General features: G+C 39.3%; 3 protein-coding genes across 4 annotated transcripts; 1 reads left to right on the forward strand and 2 right to left on the reverse strand.

The window, feature by feature from the left end:
• Window positions 1-14: 14 nt before the first annotated feature.
• On the reverse strand, window positions 15-4363 carry cUnh11orf16 (chromosome Un C11orf16 homolog). The gene is made up of 8 exons (XM_084363979.1): window positions 4329-4363; window positions 3019-3227; window positions 2430-2792; window positions 2071-2189; window positions 1768-1918; window positions 1218-1440; window positions 554-1033; window positions 15-264 (listed from the first exon to the last, which is right to left on the reverse strand). Exons 1-8 carry the CDS (start codon window positions 4339-4341, stop codon window positions 41-43), a joined length of 1782 nt encoding a protein of 593 aa, XP_084220105.1. The 5' UTR covers window positions 4342-4363; the 3' UTR covers window positions 15-40.
• A 365-nt stretch (window positions 4364-4728) lies between these two features.
• LOC311264455 (nuclear receptor-interacting protein 3-like) lies at window positions 4729-12697 on the reverse strand. The gene is made up of 7 exons (XM_084365325.1): window positions 12396-12697; window positions 6364-6537; window positions 6162-6244; window positions 5940-6079; window positions 5768-5820; window positions 5564-5652; window positions 4729-5422 (listed from the first exon to the last, which is right to left on the reverse strand). The coding sequence occupies exons 1-7, from the start codon at window positions 12678-12680 to the stop codon at window positions 5398-5400; spliced, it is 849 nt and encodes a 282-aa protein (XP_084221451.1). The 5' UTR covers window positions 12681-12697; the 3' UTR covers window positions 4729-5397.
• A 514-nt stretch (window positions 12698-13211) lies between these two features.
• Window positions 13212-26935, forward strand: znf143b (zinc finger protein 143b). 2 transcript variants are annotated; one of them, XM_084365323.1, is made up of 15 exons: window positions 13212-14818; window positions 16972-17087; window positions 17482-17670; window positions 17869-17949; window positions 18786-18979; window positions 19251-19319; window positions 19415-19531; window positions 19718-19793; window positions 20062-20187; window positions 21266-21445; window positions 21607-21834; window positions 22439-22587; window positions 23746-23898; window positions 24564-24692; window positions 26555-26935. In XM_084365323.1, exons 2-15 carry the CDS (start codon window positions 16982-16984, stop codon window positions 26636-26638), a joined length of 1881 nt encoding a protein of 626 aa, XP_084221449.1. In that variant the 5' UTR covers window positions 13212-14818; window positions 16972-16981; the 3' UTR covers window positions 26639-26935. The 2 variants fall into 2 exon arrangements, with proteins under 2 accessions (XP_084221449.1, XP_084221450.1); XM_084365324.1 differs by lacking the exon at window positions 13212-14818 and adding an exon at window positions 14835-15484.
• Window positions 26936-27650: the final 715 nt, after the last annotated feature.

Below are 27650 nucleotides of genomic sequence, written 5' to 3' on the forward strand. Positions count from 1 at the left end.
TACATAGGTATCTGGTGAGGTTTTGTCTTACACTGACATATTATGTGTAAACAGCCGAAGCATTGTTGCCAGAGAAAGGCCGCAGTCCCGCTGGTGGTCGAGGTTTGAAGTTGGTCGTTCCAAAAACATCTCTGGTGTTCGCTCTTCTTCCTTTAGCACCCGGAAGTGACTGAAACAGAGAGCTGTGATTGGGCGAGGCACTGATCTGTGGGACAGGGAAGCTGAACCTTACAGGTTGTGATGTCCTCTTCGGCACTGCACTCCCTGCAGATAAATACAGAAACATAGCAAGATGAGATCTCATGGGGCTGTTGATCTGACACTTAGCATCTGACTAGCTCAGCTGTGGTGTAGAATGGCTTCAGATAAACTAGAACAAGCAGGGATTTAAAACAGCCAAACTGGATTTGACTGCTCCGTCTTAAGGAGCACAAATCTGAGCAGCATCATCATATAAGTTGAATCAAATTATTTTGGTCACTTTTGTTTAAATCAAGAACCAGACCAATTTAAAACCAGAATGCATCAGTCTGGCAGTGTCTGTGTTTCCCACCTGGTTGTCTGTGTTGTGGCTCTGAACCAGTTCTTCTCCAGTACCTCCAGGGAGGACGCTGCTCTTTACTCCTCAGATTCACTGCAGGAGGAGACAGTACTCTGGTCTCGTCCTCAGAGAAAGACGAAGAGGAGGAGGAGGGCACCTCAGGGTCACTCTTCCTCACATCTGTATCTTTCTCTGCCCTCTCAAATCCATCCAGTCTTCCACAGCTGGACCTACAGCTACATGGCTGGTGGTTTGTGACTGAGCAGCAGTGAGGTGAGGACTGACACCAGTCTCTGCAGAGCAGCTGAGGAGTGCAGGAGGAGCTGCGAGCACAAAGCCAGCTGCAACAACGACCAGAGGCTAGTGTTGTGATCTGGAGCTCCCTGACTATTCGGTCATGATGAGAGGCTGAAATGGGTAAAACCAGAGTGCCAGGAACCAGAGACACACAGCTGTTCCACATCAGCACCCGGAGGCTCCTGACACCATCAACTACAACAAGCAACACAGAGTGGTTTACTGAGAGGGGTTTACATTCATTCATTCATTCACTAGGGCTTTTTGTGTGAATAATAATGTTATAATAATAATATAAAACTACCAAAGTTAAGTTTAGTAAAGCTTTAGATAACTTGTTACAATACGTTGAGTATTACTCAACACAAACTCTACTGACCATCTCTGCACTCCGTGGCGGCCATCACTCTCCCCGGCCCGTATCTCCTCAGATCTGGTTCCCATGGCGATAGCACAGCATCACCAGGTACCAGACAGCGTGTGTGAGCGCCGATGTGGTTCACCATGTCGAGGGAACAAACCAGCTGCCTCTGTGAGGAGACAACCCCCAAACTGGTGCTCCCTGGGTGGTCAAACTCAACAACCCAAACTCCTCCGCGGCCCTGAGTTTAAACACGTGGTACGAGGATGTCAGCGTACATTTTAAATTGAATGACTTGAAAAGACTTTGAGATTGAGTTATTGACTTTCAGATTACATTTTAGGGTGTTTAGAAACAGTGTAGACACAGATTCAAACTTTAGGAGGAAGAGAGAACATTGTAAATGAAGTCAAAGCAGACAAAATTAAGTTTTTAAGTAATTATTTGGTGTTGAATTGTTTGTTGGAACTTACGTCTCTGACCCACAGACATCAGTCAAGATTATACTATCACATTAAACTTCTGTACTGCAGCTTTCTGCCTTCACTTTCATACAGTATCTTTTCACCTGTACTTGCTGTATTACAATGCCCATGTAGTAGAGGCCATCCACCTCCCTCCTGGCCAGCACTCGGCATCCTGGGAAGAACTCTGGACTCAGGGTTTGGCCAGACAGCATGCAGGAGGTAACAGGACGGAGAGGATTACCCAGACTGCACCTGGGAAGCCAAGCAACAGCTCACAAGTCATTGAGCTGATGATTTTTATTGATAGCAACATCATACATACAAATAGTATCTTAAATTTACCGCCCTGTGTGTATGTTTCTGTTAGAAAGGTCACCAAATACGTGTCAATGTTGGTGACAAACCTGAGCAGAGGGGATGAAGTGTTTTGTGGGATCAAGACTGAAGTGGAAGGACAGCGACACTTGATTGAAGAGAGTGTTGGCACTGATGATTGGCTTTCCTCGATATACAGTGGAATCACCTGACAGCGTGCATGGAAACACACATATGTAATTACAGACAGATAAAGCCATTTTGATTGTAGACGTGTTGGAGTTTTTGATTTTTTTCTAAATATTTCAACAAAGCATACAAAATAAAGCGTCAGTATAGTATTGATTTGACTAATTGTGCTTTAGACCTTCAAGAGAGTCCTGTGTTGGGATTCAATTTTTAAAATAATCCACCATTTTTTTACCAGTCCTGCTTGGTTCAGCCATACCTTCTCCAGACCTCCATTCAAACCAACTGGAATTGCATAACAGCTCCCTCCTGTGGCTTGCGTCAGACACTGCAGGTAGTGTTGAGTGTCTCTGTCCAGCTGACCACCTGAGTGCAGCAGGTAGAACACGTTCACCGGCCTCCCAGCTGCCAGGGTAGGCAGGGCTGTCAGCAGGGCATCCGGACGGTCAGGGAGGTCTGTGCAGATGAGGTGGATGGCGTGACAGGCAGCGTCAGTGAGAGCCACGCTCAGGGCGGACAGGAGATCTCTGCCGGGGCTGCAGCTGATGGAATGAATCCAGGACAGAGCCATGTAGACTGTGTCAGGAGCACAGGGAAGCATGTGGGGGGACCAGCAGGTCAACTGTAAAGCAGAGAGAAAAAATCAGTCACTTCTGAAAAATATTAAGAAAACAATATTATCTACAGCAACTTTTTGTTAAAATGAATGTCAAAACTTATTTCGGTTGATATTTTAAGTAATTTTTTGAATATCTTAAACTAAAATCAACACATTGAATAAACATAATGCACCTTCAAGTTGTCCTTTAAGATGTTGGTGTTTTAATGAGCAGTCAGTCCCACCTCACCTTGCCTGAGAATGTCATGATGTTGAAGAGAGAGTCCCTGAGTGAAGCCTTCGTCAGCAGCGTCTGGATCAGCAGGCGCTTCACTGACCCCAGAACAGCCCTCATGTTCTCTGAGCTGGCCACGACAAAAGTGATGTTGCATCTCTGTTTCCCCAGAAAAAATGGAATCAGTGCAGCTTCAGAGGCCAACATCTGCCTGGATGCCATCCCTGTACGACAATAATGTCAAGAAATGAAACAATTTTCTCTTATTTTCAGTATTTGTTTTTCTAATGTGACAGTTAGGAGTAACAGGAAAAATGGCGTGGAATTGATTTGGACCAGATTTGGACCAGTGTGTAGGATTTAGTGGCAGTTTAGTTTGCATTAACATAAAAGGCCAGGATAACTTATCTCATAGTTATTAACAACAATTTCCAGCAATTTGAAAATGTTTGAAACTACAGCACACACCAAATTTGAACGTCAACACATTATAGGTCAAAGCCGCCAAAAACACCAACTGCAGTCAGCAACAGCAAAGAGATGAAGATGGAGGGAAATCCCCCAGACTCCCTAAACAAATTTTTACTTTCACTGTTGATCTCACTTCCCCCTCTCTATGCAAATAAACACGTACATCAGTGTGACAAAGGGATACAATGTTTTTTTACACAAGACATAAATAACTAAATGTGTAACATGCCGAATTTACAAGAAGGCCCAAAAAATAAATAATTTGCCATAGACAGCGCTTCATAATTCTTATAAAGTTTCTCCTTACTCAACAAGTACGAGTACTTTTAGTAATTTCTAAAATGTGTGCATGAGAAATGTTACTCATTATTATTGTTTTAATGAATAAGTTTAGCTATGAATTTTACTCATAATTAAGTTTTGGAGAAGAAATCATACTCAGAATTTTAATATTTACAATACACATGAGGTCATAGTACAAACTTTATTTTTCCATAACTGAATAAACAAGCTGTTCTCGGAGGAAAATAAGGTCCCCAGAAAAGTTTGAAGCTTGAAAGGTGGCAGGGTCCGCCAAAAATAAACAAAGTAGAACAGTAAGACATTGTGTTGTCCTTTAAGGTCAGTGTTACTTTTGTTATAAAACAGCTGCTGTTTGTTTCCTTAATGTGCCCAACAACTTCAATCTCATTTTTTCTAATGAGCCTCCATGAGGGTGTAAAACACTGCTATCAACCGAAAACACACTTTGTATACTAATGCTCTGAACAGAAAGCGGTTAAACACACGACTCTCCATGTTGTGTTTCTTTAATTTGTCAGTTAACACACAGAGAAACTGAGTGGCTACATTACCCGCTGTTTTCATGTTGTCAGCTGCAGACGACAGCCTCTCCTCACTGTTGATGTCTGTTTCCATGGAGAACTCTTCAAGACTGAGTCAGTCTTCTTCACAGCCACTGGAGGGGCTGTTCACCTGCCAATCAGCTGAGCCGAGAGCGTCACCAAACACTGCTGTCATGGTACGGTTGCTGTGGTGAAGTCATAGGTCAGCTGAGCAATTAAAGCTGCTCTTCATCCCCTCCTGACCATGCAGGGGTGAAAAATCTCTGCTGTGTATGTGTCACGATTCTTCCTCTAATTAACAGCTTTAATTGGCCCGGTTTCATAAATGGCTCTCAGATAAAATAGCACATGGACAAATTATGTAGCTGAATTTTCTGTGACAAATTAAGCAAAAATACGGACACATTTTCACATAATTTGGGATTTTATTTGATATTCAGTGCTTCACTTTGCTACAGTCACGTGATAAAACATACCACAAGTGTCCTCTGATATTCTGTAAACATTAAAAGGCAGTGACCTCAATGTAAAGACACGATTTGGACTAGAAAATACATTTAGAAGATTATAAAATACAGTAGATAAACAGTTGTTCTGTGCTAAGCTTATTAGCAACACTCCTTTAACGATCTTTGTTCTCCAACGTTAATTTCCACCTATAAATGTAGAATACAATGTCTGGAAGAACAATACAAGAGCTATAAATCACAATTCTATTAGAATTTTAAAGTCTACGGCACTACATGCTCTGATAATAATAATTTGTTTACCAGCTAAACAATACGTACTACTGTAGTGACAGCTAAAACATGATCATACTCGAGGCTACAAGAATGCTATTCATCGGCGATGCTACATGAGGAACTGTTAATGGGAGCAGCTTCTGTGTAAACTGCTGCCGTTATGTAAAAACAGGTGAAGTCAGTGCAATGATCTGACTCAAACTAACAGGCAGAGAGAAAGTGAGAATTGATGAGGTGAGAAATCTGCAGTTCCCTTAAGAGGCGTCTAGTTGTAAGAGTAAATACTTCTATTGCTTTTGGTCACTGTGTGTGTTGTAGGTGAAGAGAAGTCAGTATCACAGGTTGCTGAAGTCGTAGGAGCTGTAGAAGAAGAAGAAGAAGAAGAAGAGGAAGAAGGACACTGGAGTTAGTATCACTTTAAAGGAGACCTCTTATGCTTTTTTGTTATTTTGCTTCTCATGCCTCTCTATAAACACTCTGTTAAAGGTAATCAAATCTCACCTTTCATTGAATGGCTTTTCGACGAATTGAACTTGCTCCCTCACGTTTGTGCCAAACAGCAACATCTTCTTTTCAGTGTCAATTACACACTGTGGACAAGATAATATACCAACATATCACACATTAACATGAAGGCAACTGCCTTTCCTCCCCACAGAACAAATGTTAACTTATGCTGCTCCTCCTGGGAAGTAGATGATTTACCTTGAGTTTCTTTAATGTCTTGTTTCCCAGGGACATCAGTGGTCTGTTACTTTCTGCAAATAAATGGAATTGGCAGACAATAATATTATAATATCATACTTAAAAGTGTATTAAAATCACCGGCTACAGTCACAAAACTCAAGTTATCTTTAATCCTATTCTTCCTCCTTACCTATTATGGCAAAGGAGCACATTATTCGGAGTTGCCCGACGGTGAGGCTGAGCTCTCTGATGTGTCCGTCGATACAAAGCTTCCGCTGAAACGGAAATCCCTCCGTCTCCATTTTGTTCTCGTCGACCAGTTCTTTCAAACTTTGACAGAAACAGAACATTACTCATTGAATACTGAAAGTGACCTGATGTAAATCAAATGGAAAGATCATGAACATCTCACCCAAGTCTCTCCACAGTTACTGAGGACATCAGGTTCAGTTTGCAGCCGGTGTCAATCAGCAAGTTCACCTCCTGTCCCAAACACTGTGAACACACAGAGAAGGCAGAGGAGAAAATAATGAGGATCATAATTTATGCAAAGGGAAATATGTGTTTTATCCAAAATAAAGCACTGTACACTGTACTTGATGATACAGACTCACCTTACAGGGCACATAGATGAAATCATCCTCCTCCTCTTCCTCATCCTCATTTGAATTGAAATGAGTACAGCTCAGAAGGATGTCTCCGTTGTTTGGGGTCACTCCGCACATGTTCATCCTCCCCCGGGACAGCTTGGCCTCCAGCAGGCGCTTCTGGAGGATATGGTGTGGCTGCTGCAATAAAAACAAAAACAATACAGTCAGAAAATGCAGCCAAGTTGTCTCGTCACTGTGGAGCTGGATCTTAAAAACAAATTAATAATCTATAATAATCTCTGCCATTGTGATCTTCAGAGACCTTCTTCAGCGCCTGGTGAACATAACCTATAGATTAACTCAAAAGATGTTGAATAAGGGAAAATTTAGCAGTCAGTACTTTCCTATTGTTCACTTCTGTTCTCTGTATCTTGGATACTGGAACTGTTTGTGTGACGAAAACAAGAAGCATATTATATAATGTGAGGAAATCTGCTGCTCTTTTCATTCTTTTTTTGCACATTGCACATTAATCTTGGGAAATTTTGCACATTGTTCATCTACATGAAAATTGCACAGGTATATGCACACAGATCCATCTGCCCTTAGAAATAATTTTCTGGCAATACATGTACTTCAGTAAAAGTAAAATTATACAGACATATACTGTATACTATGGGTATTATGGGTACTATGAAAATTATTGGATCATCAGTGTTTATTCATTTTGTTTTGTTTTTTAATATGATTCCCAATTTAAAAAAATCATTTAAAAATGTACTAATTTGGCTCTGATGCAGAATGTAATCTGCAAAGTAACTGTAATAATTATAATAATAAACTTTATTTATATAGCACCTTTAAAAACAGAGTTCATAAAGCGCTCTGACAAACGAGCAAAAGCAGGAAACTCAGGAAGACAATCACTGAATAAACACCCAACAGTCAAGCCAAACACAAGGAAGCCTCGTCTGAGGTGAGTTAACACAAGAAGGCAGAACATAAAATGTAAAAACAAAAAAAGACAATATGAGTCATTACAAGTAAAAGGAATAAAAGCCATAAAACAGACAGAATCACAGAAAAAGAAAGAGAGAGGAAGAGTAATGCAAAAATAGAGATAAATGAAATAAGAAGACGACATCGCATCAGAGAATTAAGAACAGATTCAAAGATTAAAGGGAATAAAAAAGACAAGATGGGATGGTGGTAGATTAAGAAGGACGCAGTGTCTCCTCCATCATTAGTTCAGCCTCCTGTGGTAAATCCTGTATTTTGGTTGAGGCACGAGCCTAAAAACGTGCAGCAGCAGCCTGTAAGAGGACGACGCTGAAGTTAGCCTCCGATTCGCCAGCTTCCGATTCGGCACTTAAGGGGAAAGTTAAGGGGAAATTAACGTAACGTGCAGTGCGACTGTTTGTACACTGATTGTCTGTTTTTTGGGACACTTCTTGATGTAAAAACATTTTAGACATTTTAGGTAAGACATTTACTTTACCTGACACCCGCTACTGTATTTGTGAAACGTTTATTTTATTTGTGAAAATGCAATAAAGGCAGATTTCACCGTTTTCTCAGCATATAGACCACATTAGACCTGGTCCAGGTCAAAAACCACTGTACCCAGACTTCTCAAATCTGGATTAGATTAATCTACAGGCCCTGAAGATTCATTATAACACAGTTTCTGATCTGTGAAACCTTTATTCTATTTGTGAAAATGCAATAAAGGCAGATTTCATCGTTTTCTCAGCATATAGACCACATTAGACCTGGTCCAGGTCAAAAACCCCTGAACCCAGACTTCTGAAATCTGGATTAGATTATCCTACAGAGGCTAAACTTTCATTATAACACATTTTCTGATCTGTGAAACCTTTATTGTATTTGTGAAAATGCAATAAAGGCAGATTTCATCGTTTTCTCAGCATATAGACCTCATTAGACCTGGTCCTGATCAAAAACTACTGTACCCAGACTTCTGAAATCTGGATTAGATTATCCTACAGAGGCTAAACATTCATTATAACACATTTTCTGATCTGTGAAACCTTTATTCTATTTGTGAAAATGCAATAAAGGCAGATTTCACCGTTTTCTCATCATATAGACCACATTAGACCTGGTCCTGATCAAAAACTACTGTACCCAGACTTCTCAAATCTGGATTAGATTAATCTACAGGCCCTGAAGATTCATTCAGACACAGTTTCTGATCTGTGAAACCTTTATTCTATTTGTGAAAATGCAATAAAGGCAGATTTCACCGTTTTCTCAGCATATAGACCACATTAGACCTGGTCCAGGTCAAAAACCCCTGAACCCAGACTTCTGAAATCTGGATTAGATTAATCTACAGGCCCTGAAGATTCATTATAACACAGTTTCTGATCTGTGAAACCTTTATTCTATTTGTGAAAATGCAATAAAGGCAGATTTCATCGTTTTCTCAGCATATAGACCACATTAGACCTGGTCCAGGTCAAAAACCCCTGAACCCAGACTTCTGAAATCTGGATTAGATTATCCTACAGAGGCTAAACTTTCATTATAACACATTTTCTGATCTGTGAAACCTTTATTGTATTTGTGAAAATGCAATAAAGGCAGATTTCATCGTTTTCTCAGCATATAGACCACATTAGACCTGGTCCTGATCAAAAACTACTGTACCCAGACTTCTGAAATCTGGATTAGATTATCCTACAGAGGCTAAACATTCATTATAACACATTTTCTGATCTGTGAAACCTTTATTCTATTTGTGAAAATGCAATAAAGGCAGATTTCACCGTTTTCTCATCATATAGACCACATTAGACCTGGTCCTGATCAAAAACTACTGTACCCAGACTTCTCAAATCTGGATTAGATTAATCTACAGGCCCTGAAGATTCATTCAGACACAGTTTCTGATCTGTGAAACCTTCATTCTATTTGTGAAAATGCAATAAAGGCAGATTTCACCGTTTTCTCAGCATATAGACCACATTAGACCTGGTCCAGGTCAAAAACCCCTGAACCCAGACTTCTGAAATCTGGATTAGATTAATCTACAGGCCCTGAAGATTCATTATAACACAGTTTCTGATCTGTGAAACCTTTATTCTATTTGTGAAAATGCAATAAAGGCAGATTTCATCGTTTTCTCAGCATATAGACCACATTAGACCTGGTCCAGGTCAAAAACCCCTGAACCCAGACTTCTGAAATCTGGATTAGATTAATCTACAGGCCCTGAAGATTCATTATAACACAGTTTCTGATCTGTGAAACCTTTATTCTATTTGTGAAAATGCAATAAAGGCAGATTTCATCGTTTTCTCAGCATATAGACCACATTAGACCAGGTCCAGGTCAAAAACCACTGTACCCAGACTTCTCAAATCTGGATTAGATTATCCTACAGAGGCTAAACATTCATTATAACACATTTTCTGATCTGTGAAACCTTTATTCTATTTGTGAAAATGCAATAAAGGCAGATTTCACCGTTTTCTCATCATATAGACCACATTAGACCTGGTCCTGATCAAAAACTACTGTACCCAGACTTCTCAAATCTGGATTAGATTAATCTACAGGCCCTGAAGATTCATTCAGACACAGTTTCTGATCTGTGAAACCTTTATTCTATTTGTGAAAATGCAATAAAGGCAGATTTCACCGTTTTCTCAGCATATAGACCACATTAGACCTGGTCCAGGTCAAAAACCCCTGAACCCAGACTTCTGAAATCTGGATTAGATTATCCTACAGAGGCTAAACATTCATTATAACACAGTTTCTGATCTGTGAAACCTTTATTGTATTTGTGAAAATGCAATAAAGGCAGATTTCACCGTTTTCTCAGCATATAGACCACATTAGACCAGGTCCAGGTCAAAAACCCCTGAACCCAGACTTCTGAAATCTGGATTAGATTATCCTACAGAGGCTAAACTTTCATTATAACACATTTTCTGATCTGTGAAACCTTTATTGTATTTGTGAAAATGCAATAAAGGCAGATTTCATCGTTTTCTCAGCATATAGACCACATTAGACCTGGTCCTGATCAAAAACTACTGTACCCAGACTTCTGAAATCTGGATTAGATTATCCTACAGAGGCTAAACATTCATTATAACACATTTTCTGATCTGTGAAACCTTTATTCTATTTGTGAAAATGCAATAAAGGCAGATTTCACCGTTTTCTCATCATATAGACCACATTAGACCTGGTCCTGATCAAAAACTACTGTACCCAGACTTCTCAAATCTGGATTAGATTAATCTACAGGCCCTGAAGATTCATTCAGACACAGTTTCTGATCTGTGAAACCTTTATTCTATTTGTGAAAATGCAATAAAGGCAGATTTCACCGTTTTCTCAGCATATAGACCACATTAGACCTGGTCCAGGTCAAAAACCCCTGAACCCAGACTTCTGAAATCTGGATTAGATTATCCTACAGAGGCTAAACATTCATTATAACACAGTTTCTGATCTGTGAAACCTTTATTGTATTTGTGAAAATGCAATAAAGGCAGATTTCACCGTTTTCTCAGCATATAGACCACATTAGACCAGGTCCAGGTCAAAAACCACTGTACCCAGACTTCTCAAATCTGGATTAGATTATCCTACAGAGGCTAAACATTCATTATAACACAGTTTCTGATCTGTGAAACCTTTATTGTATTTGTGAAAATGCAATAAAGGCAGATTTCATCGTTTTCTCAGCATATAGACCACATTAGACCAGGTCCAGGTCAAAAACCACTGTACCCAGACTTCTCAAATCTGGATTAGATTATCCTACAGAGGCTAAACATTCATTATAACACAGTTTCTGATCTGTGAAACCTTTATTGTATTTGTGAAAATGCAATAAAGGCAGATTTCATCGTTTTCTCAGCATATAGACCACATTAGACCAGGTCCAGGTCAAAAACCACTGTACCCAGACTTCTCAAATCTGGATTAGATTATCCTACAGAGGCTAAACATTCATTATAACACATTTTCTGATCTGTGAAACGTTTACTGTATTTGTGAAAATGCAATAAAGGCAGATTTCATCGTTTTCTCAGCATATAGACCACATTAGACCTGGTCCAGGTCAAAAACCCCTGTACCCAGACTTCTCAAATCTGGATTAGATTAATCTACAGGCCCTGAAGATTCATTATAACACATTTTCTGATCTGTGAAGCCTTTATTCTATTTGTGAAAATGCAATAAAGGCAGATTTCACCGTTTTCTCATCATATAGACCACATTAGACCTGGTCCTGATCAAAAACCACTGAACCCAGACTTCTGAAATCTGGATTAGATTATCCTACAGAGGCTAAACATTCATTATAACACATTTTCTGATCTGTGAAACCTTTATTGTATTTGTGAAAATGCAATAAAGGCAGATTTCATCATTTTCTCAGCATATAGACCACATTAGACCTGGTCCTGATCAAAAACTACTGTACCCAGACTTCTGAAATCTGGATTAGATTATCCTACAGAGGCTAAACATTCATTATAACACATTTTCTGATCTGTGAAGCCTTTATTCTATTTGTGAAAATGCAATAAAGGCAGATTTCACCGTTTTCTCATCATATAGACCACATTAGACCTGGTCCTGATCAAAAACCACTGAACCCAGACTTCTCAAATCTGGATTAGATTATCCTACAGAGGCTAAACATTCATTATAACACAGTTTCTGATCTGTGAAACCTTTATTCTATTTGTGAAAATGCAAAAAGGGATAATTTCACAAAACTTTCACAAAACAAGACTTTAGCAAGACTGTGCATTTTCACAAATAAAATAAACGTTTCACAAATACAGTAGCGGGTGTCAGGTAAAGTTAATGTCTTACCTAAAATGTCTAAAATGTTTTTACATCAAGAAGTGTCCCAAAAAACAGACAATCAGTGTACAAACAGTCGCACTGCACGTTACGTTAATTTCCCCTTAACTTTCCCCTTAAGTGCCGAATCGGAAGCTGGCGAATCGGAGGCTAACTTCAGCGTCGTTGTAAGAGGCCTGTAAGAAGAGGCACACCCCCTGTTTAGATGTCCCGAGCTTCTTCAGTCCATCCAAAGGCAGCAGGTCAGCTGAGTCTTTATGGAGGAACTGGATCGCCTGTTTCAGTCTCCTCTGCTGCCTCAGAGCCGCAGCATCCAGGACCACCGAGTCCCCAGTCTCCGTCCGCATCCCTGTGAGCATGTCTGCGGGTTTGAGAGGCAGAGCGGGCCGGTGTGTGTCTGTGTCTCTCTGGTGTGTGTCTAATGAGGGATTCCCGATGATGAGCTCAGGCTGGTGGAGGAGAGGAGACACCCCCATCATAGTTAGTCAGAACTGCGGAGGTTAACCACGCGACTTCCGGTCAAAACCTTCAGAATAAAACTCGAAGAAAAAAAAGAAGAAAAAATACTAGTGCAGTATAAAGTACAATACAATCATGATTGAATAAAAGTTAAAAAATATTGTGTTAAAATATCACTTCGGTAATAGTGAAAGTTACCTGTTACCTGTAGCTACCATTCATTGGACTATATAACTTAAACTGTTGCCCTTAGGAAGTAGCCTATTGAATAAGAGCTTTTACTTTGGCGGTGCCATCCTGTCTGTTTTGTGTCTGTGGCAGCTTCAACCTGTCTGACAATACTGGAGCCAATACGTCAGTTTATGGAATCGTGACTCCTTAGTACAAAAATTGATGATTTGATGGTGAAACAACAGGATTTTACTGCCATTTGAAATTTGATTCCTTTAAGAAATATTAATCAGATTTTCACACAGCTCTTAAATGGAGAAATGCTGACAGAACAAACGATGAAGGTATATTAGAAATACAGTTTTATTGGGGAAATCCTGAGGGGAACAGAGTCAAATATTTTGTTTGCAAATCCACATTAGTTACTTTATTAATGTTATTATACTCAATGGTTCATTGTGGGCTCTATGGGGTTCTTTAAGTGAAGCTGCCCACTCTGCAGATATGTGCTAGTCTCTTGAGGAAACAGGCTTTTTTTGCTTTTATCTTTTAATAAACCTGGGTCCAAATTAATTAAACCTTTAAAGGAAGATGTTACTTCCGTGTTATATGAACACATTCCAGTTGTAGCGTTTCGCACTTAACTTGTACAATATTCTTGATAAACTAATGTTTCTAACTAATGTTAACCTACATTGTTTAGTGTATGTTTGGACTGCCAGATTCACAACTACAAGTGTGACAAGTGACATTATATCTCAGTGATAATCTCTGTAGTATTAAAACACCTCTTATTCCTCTGGTATTACACACGTTTATCAGAAGTGTCTTTACTGGCTTTCAGTTAGTCTGGGATAAATAGAAGAGTTTTGTAATTGTCTAAATGTATTCAAGGACTTTCCCCCTATTATTGTGCTGTGTCTACGTTAATAGAGTCTCTGCTGATCAATAAACTCAGAGCTTTATAGGTCTGAACATAAACTTTACTCTAATTCGATCATGTACAAGGATTATTTTACTTATGATTATGTAATTAATAATATTTTGCTGTTGTCTTTTTGCTTTATTCTGGATGTATTTTAAATTTGAACTGTTTTATTTCTGTAGAAGCAAAATAAGCTGCATTTCTAGTAAAGTAAAAGGTGCTATAAAGAAAGATTAGTATTATTATTACACTATACTTGTATATTACCAGCACATACCGATATATTAAGCCTGTAGGTTTTGCATTGTATAGCTCAGTTCTTCTCAAAAAGCATCTATACAATTGTTTATTTGCTTTGCCTATTATGTTTCTTACTTCCTCTTTGTTTGTTCTCTCTTATGTTTAGTGATTGATGTGACACAACTTCCACTGTCTATCTATCTATCTATCTATGAGTAAAATCCTGTTTTTGACAACTCGATTGTTTGTTTCTTTCAGGTGTGAAGCTCTGAAGTCTGTACTGACAGATGTCAGCTGGGTGTTTCGTCCCTCCGAGCCTCTTTTCACTGCATTGCCCAGATTCCCCCTTTTTTTCCCACACGACCTTGTTTTCAACATGGATGCCGAAAAATCTCCCCACACATCGCTGTTTTTGTTGCTGCAGAACACATGTAACAACATCCTGTGGCACGACGTGGCCCGGAATGCACAGCCTCGGTTGATTGTCGTCTTATGCTGAAGTTTAAATATTTATTTTCTACGACGACGCAGCGCATTTACAGTGAAAAGCCCGAGACAATACGAAAACCGACGCGGAATGGCGTCTGCTAGGGGCCCGGGAAGCTGAATAATAACAACACGTGCTCGAACCGGACATTGTTGGCCAATAGGAGCGGGAGCTGTGATCCCTCCAGCCAATCACCGTGCCGAAATTGCGCGTAGGCGGTGCATCGCTTGGATGGTTGTGCTGCCATACATGTTCCCGGTGTGGGGACATCGCGGAGCGTTTCCTGCACTGGTGCATGGTGGTCGAACAGGAGGAATTGTTGGAAATTTTTGGAGGTTAGTATATAAATTGGTTTTTACCCAGTATGCATTATTCCCACAGCCATCTCTGCGAGAGGGAGTGACAGGATGCGGCATGGAATCAAGAGAAGAACGGGAAATACTGTTGTGCCTTAAAATAAAATTGACATCCACCGAGTCAAAATGCTTATGTTATCATTAATTAGCTCATGGATTCCCAGTTCTTGTTTCCTAACTGCGTCGCTAGTTAGACGAGCGCGGTTAGAAGCTTCACGGAGGCAGCTAGCTAGCCCTTCTGCTGTCACACAGTCGGCTTAGATTTCAGATACCCTTTTCAAAAAGCTGTTTTCGCGTTCAAGACAATCTTCAAGAGGCAGTTTGCTAATAAGCGCAAAAAAAAAGTCGTGACAGCGCTGCTCCGCATAGTTAGCGATGCTGTTAGCATAGCGGCTAACCACTACTTCGTTGTGGCAATACGCGGCTGTAACTGAGCTGTTTGACAGCCCAAACATCATGTCAGTGTGTTAACTGAGCAGCATCCGTGGTGCAACAGAGCCGGTTCACTAAATGTATTAAATAATGTTTGATTACAGAGTGACAAATGTGGCAAGTCATACTTGTGCTACACGTTAGCTAGCTAGCCCCAAATGCTATATTCAAATGAACAAGCGCCAAAACAGAGCATCGTTGACAGTGGATAAAGTAAGAGCCCTTTCAGACAGTGAGAACTCATTTGCTCAAAATACACTTGTATAAATTCTCAAATGCTTCAGTTTATTATGGGAACATATACCGGAAGCATCTACGTCGGTAATAAATGCAGCCAGGTAACTCCTGAGTCAAATAAGGTAAACAAGGCTAGAATACCAAGAGGAAACAGCCCAGGAGCTTCAACACTCTTGAGTTGAGGGTGTCTGGTTTTCATTATTTAATAAAACGTTTGTCTGGTAATATGAACCATGAAAGCAGTCATTAACATGATAAAGGCCTTGAGGTGGTAAATGCTTTATTACATGAACTTGAGGCCCTGACTTGAAGTGAAGCCTAGTTGTAAAACCTTCATTATTGTGTGTTGCACATTCTTACATTTGTGTGTTGGATCAAGTTATTGCAAAGCATTTCCAGGCACGTGTCTTTCAGCATAGTAAAATTGTAAACATTGAACTTGTGCCATGAGGCCCCATGTATGTTGACTTGGCCTTGGAAGTGGCTTATCTATGCTGGTTAGTGACAACACCCCATCATCGAACAAGTGATGAACATCTGTGCATCACTCGCAGTCACGTCTTGCAAAGTATTTTCATCCTCAATGTTTTTGTCAGTGTTTTTCTTTGTCCACAGAATAGAACAGAAGAATGGAATATCTTTATTATCATCGTTCAAGTACAACAAAATTATGCAGCTTCTGTACTGGAAGCTATTAAAACAGAATAAAAAAAATTATATGATTATATAGCACTAAAATTGCAAGAGTTAACCTTTTTTAAATCTCCTTAAAAGCACTTGATTCATATAAGAACCAAATATGCTAGAATTAAATATGTCATAATATTTTTGAATAAATACCTTGATATTGATGTTGTAACAATATTGTAGGGATGTGACCATCAGTACTTTCACAAAATATTAACGCAATGAGATTTTTGATAAATGATCATCAGTGATCTGGATATAATCACTATATGGGTAAAGGGAAGTAATAGAATAAGTAGAAAAGTCTGGTAAGTTCAAAAAGTGTCATCACTTTACTGTAATGCAGCCTTAAATACCAGGAATAGATAACACTATTGCCATATCAGGATATAATGAAATCCAGAATCAAGACGATTTATGGTCTCATACTGCAGTAATGATAAAAAATACTGATATATTACCCCTTATGTCCAGCAGTAGTAAATGCCTGGTGCTATGGCTCAGATTTGCAAAGCATCAAGCATTCAGTTAACTGACAGTATTAACACAGTATCCAGCCGATGTGGGAGTCTCCATAGAAACACAATGTAGGTGAATTTATTAATCATGCAGAACTGAAGAAAATAAAAAATAGCAACAGATTGATTTGAAACATTATGAACAGTGTCTAACAGTAGTAAATTGTGCGAAAGCTCAGATGTGTTTACTGACAGCTTACTGACCTGTGAACACCAGTATGCATTTAAAACGTGTCTCCTGTTTGTGTGTCGCTGCAGCAGCTAAAGCATGCTCTTGGCCCAGATAAACCGGGACTCGCAGGGAATGGCAGAGTTTCACGATGCAGACGGGCAGCCGGTCACCCTCTGTCTGACAGAGGCCGTGACTGTGGGGGGTGAGTTAAATGTCTGGGATAGTGGACAACTGGCTAAATTATTTCATATTTTATCTGACAATTCCTTTATCAAATGTAATACTGTTTGCTGTTTGAGCTAATAAGACAAACTTTGTTAATACAATGCAGAAAAATGTAAATCTCACAGTAGACAAAAAACAAGTACAAGATGCATGTTATAGATAACTAGAATACCACCAGCATATACTGTACAGAACATCAGCATTTGAGCATCTACTATAAACAGTGGATGTAGAAAACAAGTATTTTATTGTCTTATACCTGTCCCTTTGAAAAAGCTGATCGTACAATGTGTGCTTTAATGAAGCTTTAAAACCTTTAGTACAAAGTTGCTATGTACAGACAAACCTAACCGTTTATTATTTTTTCCTAGATGGTGATCAGATGGAGAGCATGGACACAGTGAGCTTGCAGGCCGTTACTCTTGCAGATGGATCCACCGCATACATCCAACATGACTCCAAAGCCGCCTTTTCAGATGGACAGATCATGGACGGCCAGGTGATCCAGCTAGAGGACGGCTCCGCTGCCTACGTTCAGCATGTGTCGATGCCTAAAGCCGGTAAGACACAGATCCCAGCCATATCTTAGGGCAGAGAGGACAGTATTGGTGTTATACTCTGTTGCATTGCAAGCAGTAATTTATTTGTAATTTATCTGGATGGCATAATGCTGTCTTGCAGGACTGAAAGCATACATAAAGATAGCTGCAGTCAAGCAGAAGTTACTGTTGCTGAGGTCTTTCTTTTTTCTGTTGTAGGAGGAGACAGTTTACAGCTTGAAGACGGACAAGCAGTTCAGCTAGAAGATGGAACAACAGCCTTCATTCACACACCCAAAGGTAAAAAATGTTGTTTTTTTAGATTAAAAGTGTCTCATACCAATAATTGTATTGAATTACCTATCACTGCATTAGGATAAAAAATAGCTTTGTTATCTTTCATCAGATGATTATTTTCCGGTCATTCTACAAGGCATTTGTGATGAAGAGTTCTTTTTTTCCAGTTCATAGTTTTTATTCTCATTTTTCTCTGTTTATGATTAATTTCTGATTCTGATTCACACACACAAAAAAACGTGCAACACCACACAACTCAAAATGAGCGGAAAAGAGAGAAAAATATCAGTCTACTTTTTTTCCCATGATTCCCTTTTACAACCTCGAGAGAAGTATTGTACCATTAACTTGCTAATTTAGGTCAAAGATTATCTACCCAGTCAGTTCGTGGACATTGGAGTATGTTTATGAACACGTGACACACATTAAACCCTTATACAGTGTCCTGTAGCTGCATTCAGCACAGATCTGTTTCTGTGATTGCAAAAATTGGCCATGGTGGCATTTCTGATGGACTGACACCAAAACCCAATGTTTAAACCCTACCCAATGTTTCATGATGTTCTCCAGGTTTGTTTGTTTATTCATGGTAATAAAACATGCTCAGTCAAATTAAACAAAAAGACCTTGGAAGGGATAAGATAGCTCAAGGATTTGCAGACCTCCTGGTCTTGATTAGTCCTGTTTTATAGCTAAGTGTTGTTGTACAAAGAAACAGTGAGTTTGACTACCATCATCCCTCTTGAGCAAACAACCGTCTCAGTTCTCAGACTGGATCTGAGCCCAGTTTCCTCATTGTGTTTCTTTCCATTAACATCCATCTCTTTGTTCCTGTACAGATGCGTATGACCAGAGTGGCCTGCAGGAGGTGCAGCTGGAGGACGGCAGCACCGCCTACATCCAGCACACAGTGCACATGCCCCAGTCCAACACCATCCTGGCCATCCAGGCTGACGGCACCATTGCAGACCTCCAGGCTGAGGCCACGGCCATCGACCCTGAGACCATCAGCGTGCTGGAACAGTACACCAAGGTAAACATGCTACATCCCTGTACCAGTGTGGCACTAGTATGTGACACAGAATGTGTGATTTGTTCGTGTTGATTTTTTAAAAAAATTTGTTGTTTTGGAATAATCTTCATGTACTGTATAGTCTTTGGAAAGTATGTGCTAATATAGACTGTATTTACTTTTGCTGATCATATATATAAACACATTTTTGCACATTTCTCTTAGATGTGGATGTTAATAATTCTGACAGCATTTACTGTAATAAGAAGTGCCCTTTTGTCTTGTCTGTCAGGTGGAGAACATTGAAAACCCTTTAGGCTCCTTTGGCAGAGTGGAAGCAGACAATGGCGTCCACATGCGGGTAGTGTATCTTCTCTAGATTTGTTTTTTTTTTTTCATGACTTTTTAATCCATCGTCCAGGTTTAACAGCAGAGTCTAATTCATGTTTCTTTCAGATTGTGTTACAGGGTCAAGACAACAGGCAAGCAAGGGCCTCAAATGTAGGCGAGAAGTCCTTCCGCTGTGAATACGAGGGCTGTGGAAAGCTTTACACCACTGCCCACCATCTCAAGGTAACTGTGGGTTGTTTGTGGTTGTGTGAGCATGGACAAGTTTTTCTGTGCTGCTTTGCTTGTGCCTACTCAAGTGTGGGATTGTTTAAAGACAACATTCCCCTTACAGTATCTTCATATGATGTTGTGAGCTACTTGTTTGGTTTTTCTGCCTCACTGATACAGTTTTGTTTATGTGTCCTGTAGGTACACGAGCGCTCCCACACTGGAGACAAACCATACATCTGCGACTATCCTGGATGTGGGAAGAAGTTTGCAACAGGTAGCTGAGGAGAATTTTTGCAGAGATTACTCATTAACTTTAATCCTTTAAATATTTTGTATATAATTTACACAGTGGAAAATGTCAGATACATTTTTTTGTCAGATAATTTGGAGTATAAAAAGATCCAGCCCACAATAGAACATTTTGCATGACTTTGAAGTACGTAATTGACTGCTGATGACAATGATGTAATTACTATGGTGATGTTTGAATAAGGGCTTAACTAAAAGTCATGACTTAGTTTCTTTCTCTATGGTGTTTTAAGGGTATGGACTGAAGAGTCACTCACGCACACACACGGGGGAGAAGCCATATAGATGTCAAGAGTTGAACTGCTGCAAGTCTTTCAAAACCTCCGGAGACCTTCAAAAGCACACAAGGACTCACACAGGTACACAACCACATCCCGGACCAATCATAATTTTGTTGCGTCATATGTCTGGAAAGGTGTGTAAATGTGTCATAAATGTGTCATAAATGTGTCATAAATGTGTCATTAGTCTGGTTCAGGGTTTAACTGCTGTTTGTTACTGCTGGGAGCTGAGATGATAACCGCTACTAACACAAATAACTGATTGTCACAACTGGATTGTTACTTTGGTCAAAACTACGAGGTTAGAGTCACGTACCACTGTTTTCTGAAGAACACAGATTGGGGTGCAGCGCCTCCGTCCAGAATAGCCTCAACAAATTGCAGGGTTTTGTTAGCAGGATGTGTGTGTTTGAATTTTTCCTCAGAGCCACTAAAGTACTGGAGGAGTTTTCATGCACATGATCATCATGAGAGGCATAACACTGAGAGGCAGCTTTTTATTTTTAAAAAACAATATTCCTGGGGTTTTAATGTCATTGGTCATTTAAATTTGAAACAGACAATGATGGTATTATTGTTGCTGTTGCAAGGACAGCCAGATCACGTTCCGTTTCCTCAGGGTAGCAACTGCCAACAACACATGAAAAACTGGAGTTTATTCATTCATTTAGTCAATAATTAAGAAAACAGTAAGTTAAGTGAAAGCAGAAAGAAATGGTGCCAGGATGCCAGCCCGACTGGATCGTCAATCAGTTTTCCTTTTCCCGGGGAACTAACCTAAACGCTGTAATTTTTCTATAGCCATTACATTTACTTCAGGGTAATACATTGCCGTAAAAAAGGTGTCTTTTTCTGGTTTACAGAGTGATATAGCTAACAGAGAGACACACAGAATACTCAGAATATTTCAGTATGAGTAATGTCTAACTGTCCACATCATTTTCCTCCTCAATTTTAAAATCAACTCACAGTCAAGTTTTAATTTTCATCCTTTTTTTACACTTGAAACTTGTCACAGCATTATTGAATATAGAGAATCGATTGTGAATCAACGGTACTATCCAGATATCAACAGATCGATACAACAGGTTTTGAAAAATTATGGGGACATGGAATAATGATTGATAAACCCTGACATCATGTTTCTCGTCTGCAGGAGAGAAGCCTTTTAAATGTCCAGTCGAAGGCTGCGGCAGGTCGTTTACCACCTCCAACATCCGCAAAGTTCACATCCGAACACACACCGGGGAGCGGCCGTACTACTGCTCTGAGCCAAGCTGTGGGCGGTCATTCGCCAGTGCCACCAACTACAAGAACCATATGAGGATACACACTGGTGAGTCCTTTTACATAACAGTCTCCAACTAATTTGATCCATTCCTACCAACATGTATCATGAAACTATGGTGCTGTATCCGACTCGAGAAAAACTTCTAATATTAAAAATGAAATAATAACCTTGGTTCCTCTTTTCCAACTACTTTTCTATTCCTCCAGGAGAGAAACCATATGTGTGCACAGTGCCTGGCTGTGAAAAGCGCTTCACAGAATACTCCAGCCTTTACAAACACCATGTAGTTCATACACCCTGCAAACCTTACAACTGCAACCATTGTGGGAAAACCTACAAGCAGATCTCAACTCTCGCCATGCACAAACGCACAGCCCACAACGACACAGAGCCCATCGAGGAGGAGCAGGAGGCGTACTTTGAGCCGCCAGCAGGTCAGTGGAAATATAACGATATAGAAGAATTCCTAGCTAAAAATATTGTACAATAAGCAAGACAATTAATTAGCAACTAATTGATAACTTGCAAGAATTCAGTAGTTTCAACTTAGTATAACTGTTTGGACACTTTGGTTTGTCGTACCTGATAATAATTTGAATGGCTGGTTAAAAAAATGCTAAAGAATTGCATTTCATTAACTCAGACATTTGAAAATTAGAACATTTGAAACTTAATTATGTATTAATTTACTCTTGAAAATAAGGACACTTGTTAGTTGCAGCCTTACTTAAGTCATATCATCTGGTTCTGTGGGTGATATCAATAAGAAATGGGTTCCCAGAAGGAAACACCAGGTTATAAATGCATGTCGTGAAAATGAGAAGATACGTAACACCAACAAGACTACTAAAACATATTAAACAGAAATTGGTGTATATGAAGCAAAAATATTGAATTAAACTAAGTAAAATATGAAGCATGGGTTTAAAAAAAGTGAACAATATGAAAAAGTACACAACATGTGTATAAATCATATAAATAAAGTGGAATCTGATTATGTAAAATATTGACAAACAAAAACTTTTCATCTCCATTCAGATGCCATCGATGACCCCAACGTCAGCTACACAACGCACGTGGTTGAGGCAGATGACTCTGGCTCAGAGCAGGTTCCTGTGGAGAGCTCAGACATGGTTGGTCAGCAGCATGTGGCCTTGGTAACACAGGAGGATGGCACACAGCAGCAGGTAATCACTAGTAGTTTCAGAGATTCAAAATAGCTTCATGCTGTTTGGCTGTAAGAAGGTGATAAATTTGTCTTTGGTGTATAAGTTAGTTAGGGTCACCACTGATCACAAACCGTTTTAGGCAACTGGCGACATCTGTGGCCGGAGGCATTATGTTTTCAGGTTGGTTGTTTGTCCCATTCTTGTGAACGTTACATCTCAAGAAAGTCTTGTGGGAATTTCCTTACATTTGCCACAAATGTTCCCTCAAGGATGAACTGATTAGGTGGTCTAAGGTCACTGTGAGCTCACAACTCAAGAGTTATTTTGCTAATTATAAATAATAATGAAGTGATGACATTTTATATCCAAAAGGTCAAAGGTCAATTTCACTGTGAACACTTTTCTGGCCATTATTCAGTATCATAACTTAGGAACAGAGGGGCAGATTGTGACCTGTGATCTGGTGACACTAATCTTGGGCCCACTTTGAAATTGTTGATCGTAGAGATCTTCTGTGCAGACGGGTCCAACGTGTGTGAATTTTGAATTTGTAGCATGTTTGCAGCATCACCCTTGTTTGAGGCATTGTGTAATTTCATGGTTACAACTTCTTGTTCTACCAGAATCAGCTTTTGGCTTTGCTGATATTGAGCTTCAGGTGATGTTGTTGTACCACGTGATGAGGCTCTGTATCAGTCCTCTGTACTGCTCTGTAAAAACAGTCTCTAAGAGAAGACGACATGTTTCTAACTGAAAATGATTACAGATTACTTCCATTTTGCCCCACAATCTTTTAATACTTTTTTACTAAATACCTTCAAAGTCCTCATTACATATAAGAAATTAATCTGGACAGACATGGATGTAAACTACAACTTTACTGGTCGGCGGAGGCATGTGACCATGAAGTAGTAATTTTTGTTTTCCATAATATTGGATTTTGTCACATGCCCACTAACCCCTCCAGGCTGCAACCCTTCTTTCATTGGTCTAACCATGATTTCTTGTGCCTTCTGTCTGTTATGCATTTTGTTTCTTAAACAAAGAAATCAAGGCCCGATAATTATGAGGTTAATACGTTTCAAAACAAAACATGACCATGTCGTACCACTGACTGAAAACATATTGTGCCAGAAGGACTGACTGTGAAACTGAATGTATTGTGTCTCACATCAGGTCAGTATCTCTGATGCAGACTTGCAAGCTATGGGTGGCACCATCACAATGGTAACCCAAGAAGGCACAACCATAACCATCCCAGCCCACGAACTGGCATCGCAAGGTGCTCACTCTGTTACTATGGTAACAACAGATGGCTCAGACGAACAGGTAAACAATTACACAAGTTAAACGTTATCGAGGGCTTTCCCTCATTGTTATGTTATTTGTTTATACATAGCTTCATTTGCTGAGCTGACTATTCTCAGAATGTTAAAGGAACTTCATAAGAACTGATATTTTTAGGTAATCGTATTATCATATTTTAAAGATATAATATATAACATTTCCACATTAAAATGTCTCAAAATGACTAGACCTTTGAGTTTAGCACTATATTTTTGTTTCCAGCAATGTTCAAACACAGAGATGTCTTAATTTTACTCAAGTTAACGTTGTATTTCATTTGGTTGCCTGTCGCTTTAACTGCCAGGGAAACATTAAATGACAGGTCGGAGCGAAGTCGTTGAATATGACTGAACATAACATGAATTAAATTTTGCTACCTGACGACATCACCAAACTACATTTTTTGTTTTTATAGTTTTGATTGAGACACCCCTAGCGGCAGAAATGACATACTGTGCTTTTAACTTAAACCATTTAAACTAGACAAACAGCCGCACCGCCAGTCTCTTTCAGGCATCTGCCCATTTTTTGCTTGGTTGTTGGAAATTCAATTCTTCATGGTGCACGACTAAATCTCTGCTGGACCTCCATGATGGCGCATCTAATTGATCTGTGACCTTTGTGTACGATGTCTCTGTCTCCCTCAGGTGGCCATCATGACACCTGACATGGCCTCGTTCCAAACGGTGGAGGAGGCAGCCTACAGTCAAGACCAGGATGACATTCATCCTGTCACATTACTGGCCACCTCCAACGGCACTCACATCGCTGTGCAGGTTGGTAAACTGACACCATAGAAGTACATAAACTGGTGTGGGGAATTCCAATCTGTGAAATTGTTAGTTCACTTAATAAAGAAGAAGAATGGAGATATCTGCCACTCTATCATCATTTGGGTACAGAAGCACATTAAATTAATCAGTGATAAGCCTTGGTATTGATCCTACAGAGTCTGCTCAGCTGCATTTGTGCTCTGATCACTTGTGTTTTTGTGTTCTCAAGTACTCAAGTAATCCCACCCCAGACCCCTCCCTTTTGTTCTATTTACGTAAACACTTCATTAAAAACCATGAGTAGGTGGGGCTCAGCTCAGGGGGTGTAGGTGTGTTGCTGCCCTCCTGCTGGTGCATTTGATTTGGGATCAAACTAAACCAAAACTTAACAACCACAGGCGGTGTCAGTTAACATGTAATCCAAATTCAAGATGACCCAACCAGCAGCGTCTGCCTTGGCACCAGTACAAATGCTTATCAACAAAAGCAGAAGGAAATTACATTACAATTTCTTTCTTTTTTTTCTTTTTCTTTTTTTTTTAAATTGTGCAATAACAAACATGACATGACATTATAGGGAGATGATAATTTTTCATTCATTCAAACAAAAATGTATTTTAACGACAATCCTGATTCCAGAAAGGTTCGGACTCTGATGATTCTTCTGACTTTACATGTTGCAGGCAAAACATTCATAAAGAGTGTAAATTTGCAGAAAACATTAAAGGATAAGTACCGTTTTTTACAACCTGGACCTTATTTCTGGCAAAAGATATGGTCATTTACTCACCCAGATAACTTTGGTGTCATTCGGCGTCGTTCGGACGAAATTAGATCCAGTGTAGCGGCGATATATCCATATAATGGGAGTAACGGGGCATCGACACACAGCCTCTATATAACACATTATCTGCCACGAAACTAGTTCATTTCATCAATATTTTGTTATGAAATGCTAGCGCTATTCCCCTCTGAGTCCGGGCTCGTCTATTGTCAACATCCGGGGTCTGTAGGCTGATCTACTACCTCTGACCTGGAAGATGTCGTCTCTGAGCTGCGCGCGCACCCGCGACAGCGCGGCTTGTTTACCTGTAGCTGCTGCTGCTAGTTTGACCCCGGATGTTGATAACGGACGAGCCCGGACTCAGAGGCTAATAGCGCTAGCATTTCATAACAAAATATTGATGAAATTAACTAGTTTCGTGGCAGATAATGCGTTATATAGAGGCTGTGTGTCACTGCCCCGTCTCTCCCATTATATGGATATATCGCCGCTACACTGGATCTAATTTCGTCCGAACGACGCCGAATGACACCAAAGTTATCTGGGTGAGTAAATGACCATATCTTTTGCCAGAAATAAGGTCCAGGTTGTAAAAAACGGTACTTATCCTTTAAAGTTACCAGTTTGAACATTAAATATATTGTCCTGTATTGGACTGAATATAGGTTGAAAAGGATTTGCCAATACTTGCATTCTGTTTTTATTCATGTTTTACCTCACTTATTTTAAATCAGGGTTGTACATCATTCAATTTAAATACTGTATAACTATTCTGGCCAAAAAAACCCTGAGGGGCTAGGATGTAATCAGAGGTTGCAGGTCATCCTGAGAAGCACTGTTTTCATTTACCCCTTTCTGCTCTTTCTGTCATGCTAATTATAGAACAAACACTCTTTTCCATCTTGTGACAGTCATCAGTAAAACTCAGCAGCCTTACATTAGTCACAGTCACAGGATGGTATTGTCTTTTGAAGGGATGACAGAGTAAATTACATCAGCAGTAGTGATCAATGAACAGTTGTGGCTATCAGCATGTTAATCAGTCTTTGATTTATGTGCATTGTTTTCTGTTTCTCTGTAGCTCAGTGATCAGCCTTCTCTGGAGGAAGCCATCAGAATAGCATCAAGAATACAACAAGGAGAGTCGCCGGGCATGGAGGATTGATGGACTCATTACGGACTATGATTTAGGATCAAAACCATCTCAACTGGACTTTATCAACGAGAGAAATCTTGAGTCTTCCTCCATGTTTTTTTTTTTTTTTTTTTTGTCTTGTTCCACAAAAGACCTTAGCTTTTATGTGTACATAGGATTTTGATAACTGGAGTTCTGCTATGCTATTTTGTCCCTCAACCAAAAAGATGGGAGAGGGGAAAGATGATTTCTAATGTTTATGGTGCACAGTGCACAGTGCAGTGTACAGCTAATGCTATTTCTAATAAAAAAAGATTGTGTGAATAATTGACTGTTCCTGATTTTGAACACGAGTCTATGTTAAACTTTGGTCACCTTCAACTTTGCATAGCTGCAAAGGTAAAAATACCTACAGCACATACAGAAAAGAGATGTGATACACTGTAAGGGTAACATAACATAAAAGTTAATGGAAACAATGAAAATCAGTTAATAGTATTAATAGTACAATATCAATGAAGTAATAATATGAATGCAGAAATTGTTATTGATATATTTTAATATAAACAAGCAATTCTGGAAGGGAATAATTGTTTATTCAGTGAAGATTTTCTCTTCCCTTCCAATGACTTCCCCAAAAGTACATAGTGCACCTTTAATGCTGGTGGATCAATTATAAAAAACAGTACTTACAAACTCATGAATAAGTAAACACTTATAAATGTGTAAACACAACAGAAGAGAAAGGTCTTCAGTGACGGATTTGAACAAACTTCATTTTCATGACTGAATAAACAAACTGATCTTAAAGGACAACACACTTTTGTAACGTTTTTAAAGTTATTATATATATTTTTATATATATATTTATATATATATATATATATATATATATATTATATAATTTTATATATTATTATATAATTTTATGTATTATTATATAATATTATTTATATTTGGCGGACCCTGCCACTTTTCTAGCTTCAAACAGTGTTCTGGGACCCTATTTTCCTCTGAGAACAGCTTATTTATTGAGTTATGA

This window comes from Pagrus pagrus (assembly GCF_965226575.1).
Source record: "Pagrus pagrus genome assembly, chromosome: 10".
Lineage (NCBI taxonomy): Eukaryota > Metazoa > Chordata > Actinopteri > Spariformes > Sparidae > Pagrus > Pagrus pagrus.

Excerpts from the sequence above, each read along its gene's own strand:
- cUnh11orf16 (XM_084363979.1), bottom strand. Across the intron at positions 2,793-3,018 it reads TCATGACATTCTCAGGCAAG|TTGACCTGCTGGTCCCCCCA; the intron begins GTGAGGTGGGAC and ends TCTGCTTTACAG. Across the intron at positions 1,919-2,070 it reads ACTTCATCCCCTCTGCTCAG|GTGCAGTCTGGGTAATCCTC; the intron begins GTTTGTCACCAA and ends TTGGCTTCCCAG.
- LOC311264455 (XM_084365325.1), bottom strand. The coding sequence starts at position 12,680 with ATGATGGGGGTGTCTCCTCTCCTCCACCAGCCTGAGCTCATCATCGGG. Across the intron at positions 6,538-12,395 it reads TCGGGACATCTAAACAGGGG|CAGCCACACCATATCCTCCA; the intron begins GTGTGCCTCTTC and ends TTTTTATTGCAG. Across the intron at positions 6,245-6,363 it reads TCATCTATGTGCCCTGTAAG|TGTTTGGGACAGGAGGTGAA; the intron begins GTGAGTCTGTAT and ends GTGTGTTCACAG.
- znf143b (XM_084365323.1), top strand. The coding sequence starts at position 16,982 with ATGCTCTTGGCCCAGATAAACCGGGACTCGCAGGGAATGGCAGAGTTT. Across the intron at positions 21,446-21,606 it reads CCATATGAGGATACACACTG|GAGAGAAACCATATGTGTGC; the intron begins GTGAGTCCTTTT and ends CTATTCCTCCAG. Across the intron at positions 22,588-23,745 it reads AGGATGGCACACAGCAGCAG|GTCAGTATCTCTGATGCAGA; the intron begins GTAATCACTAGT and ends GTCTCACATCAG.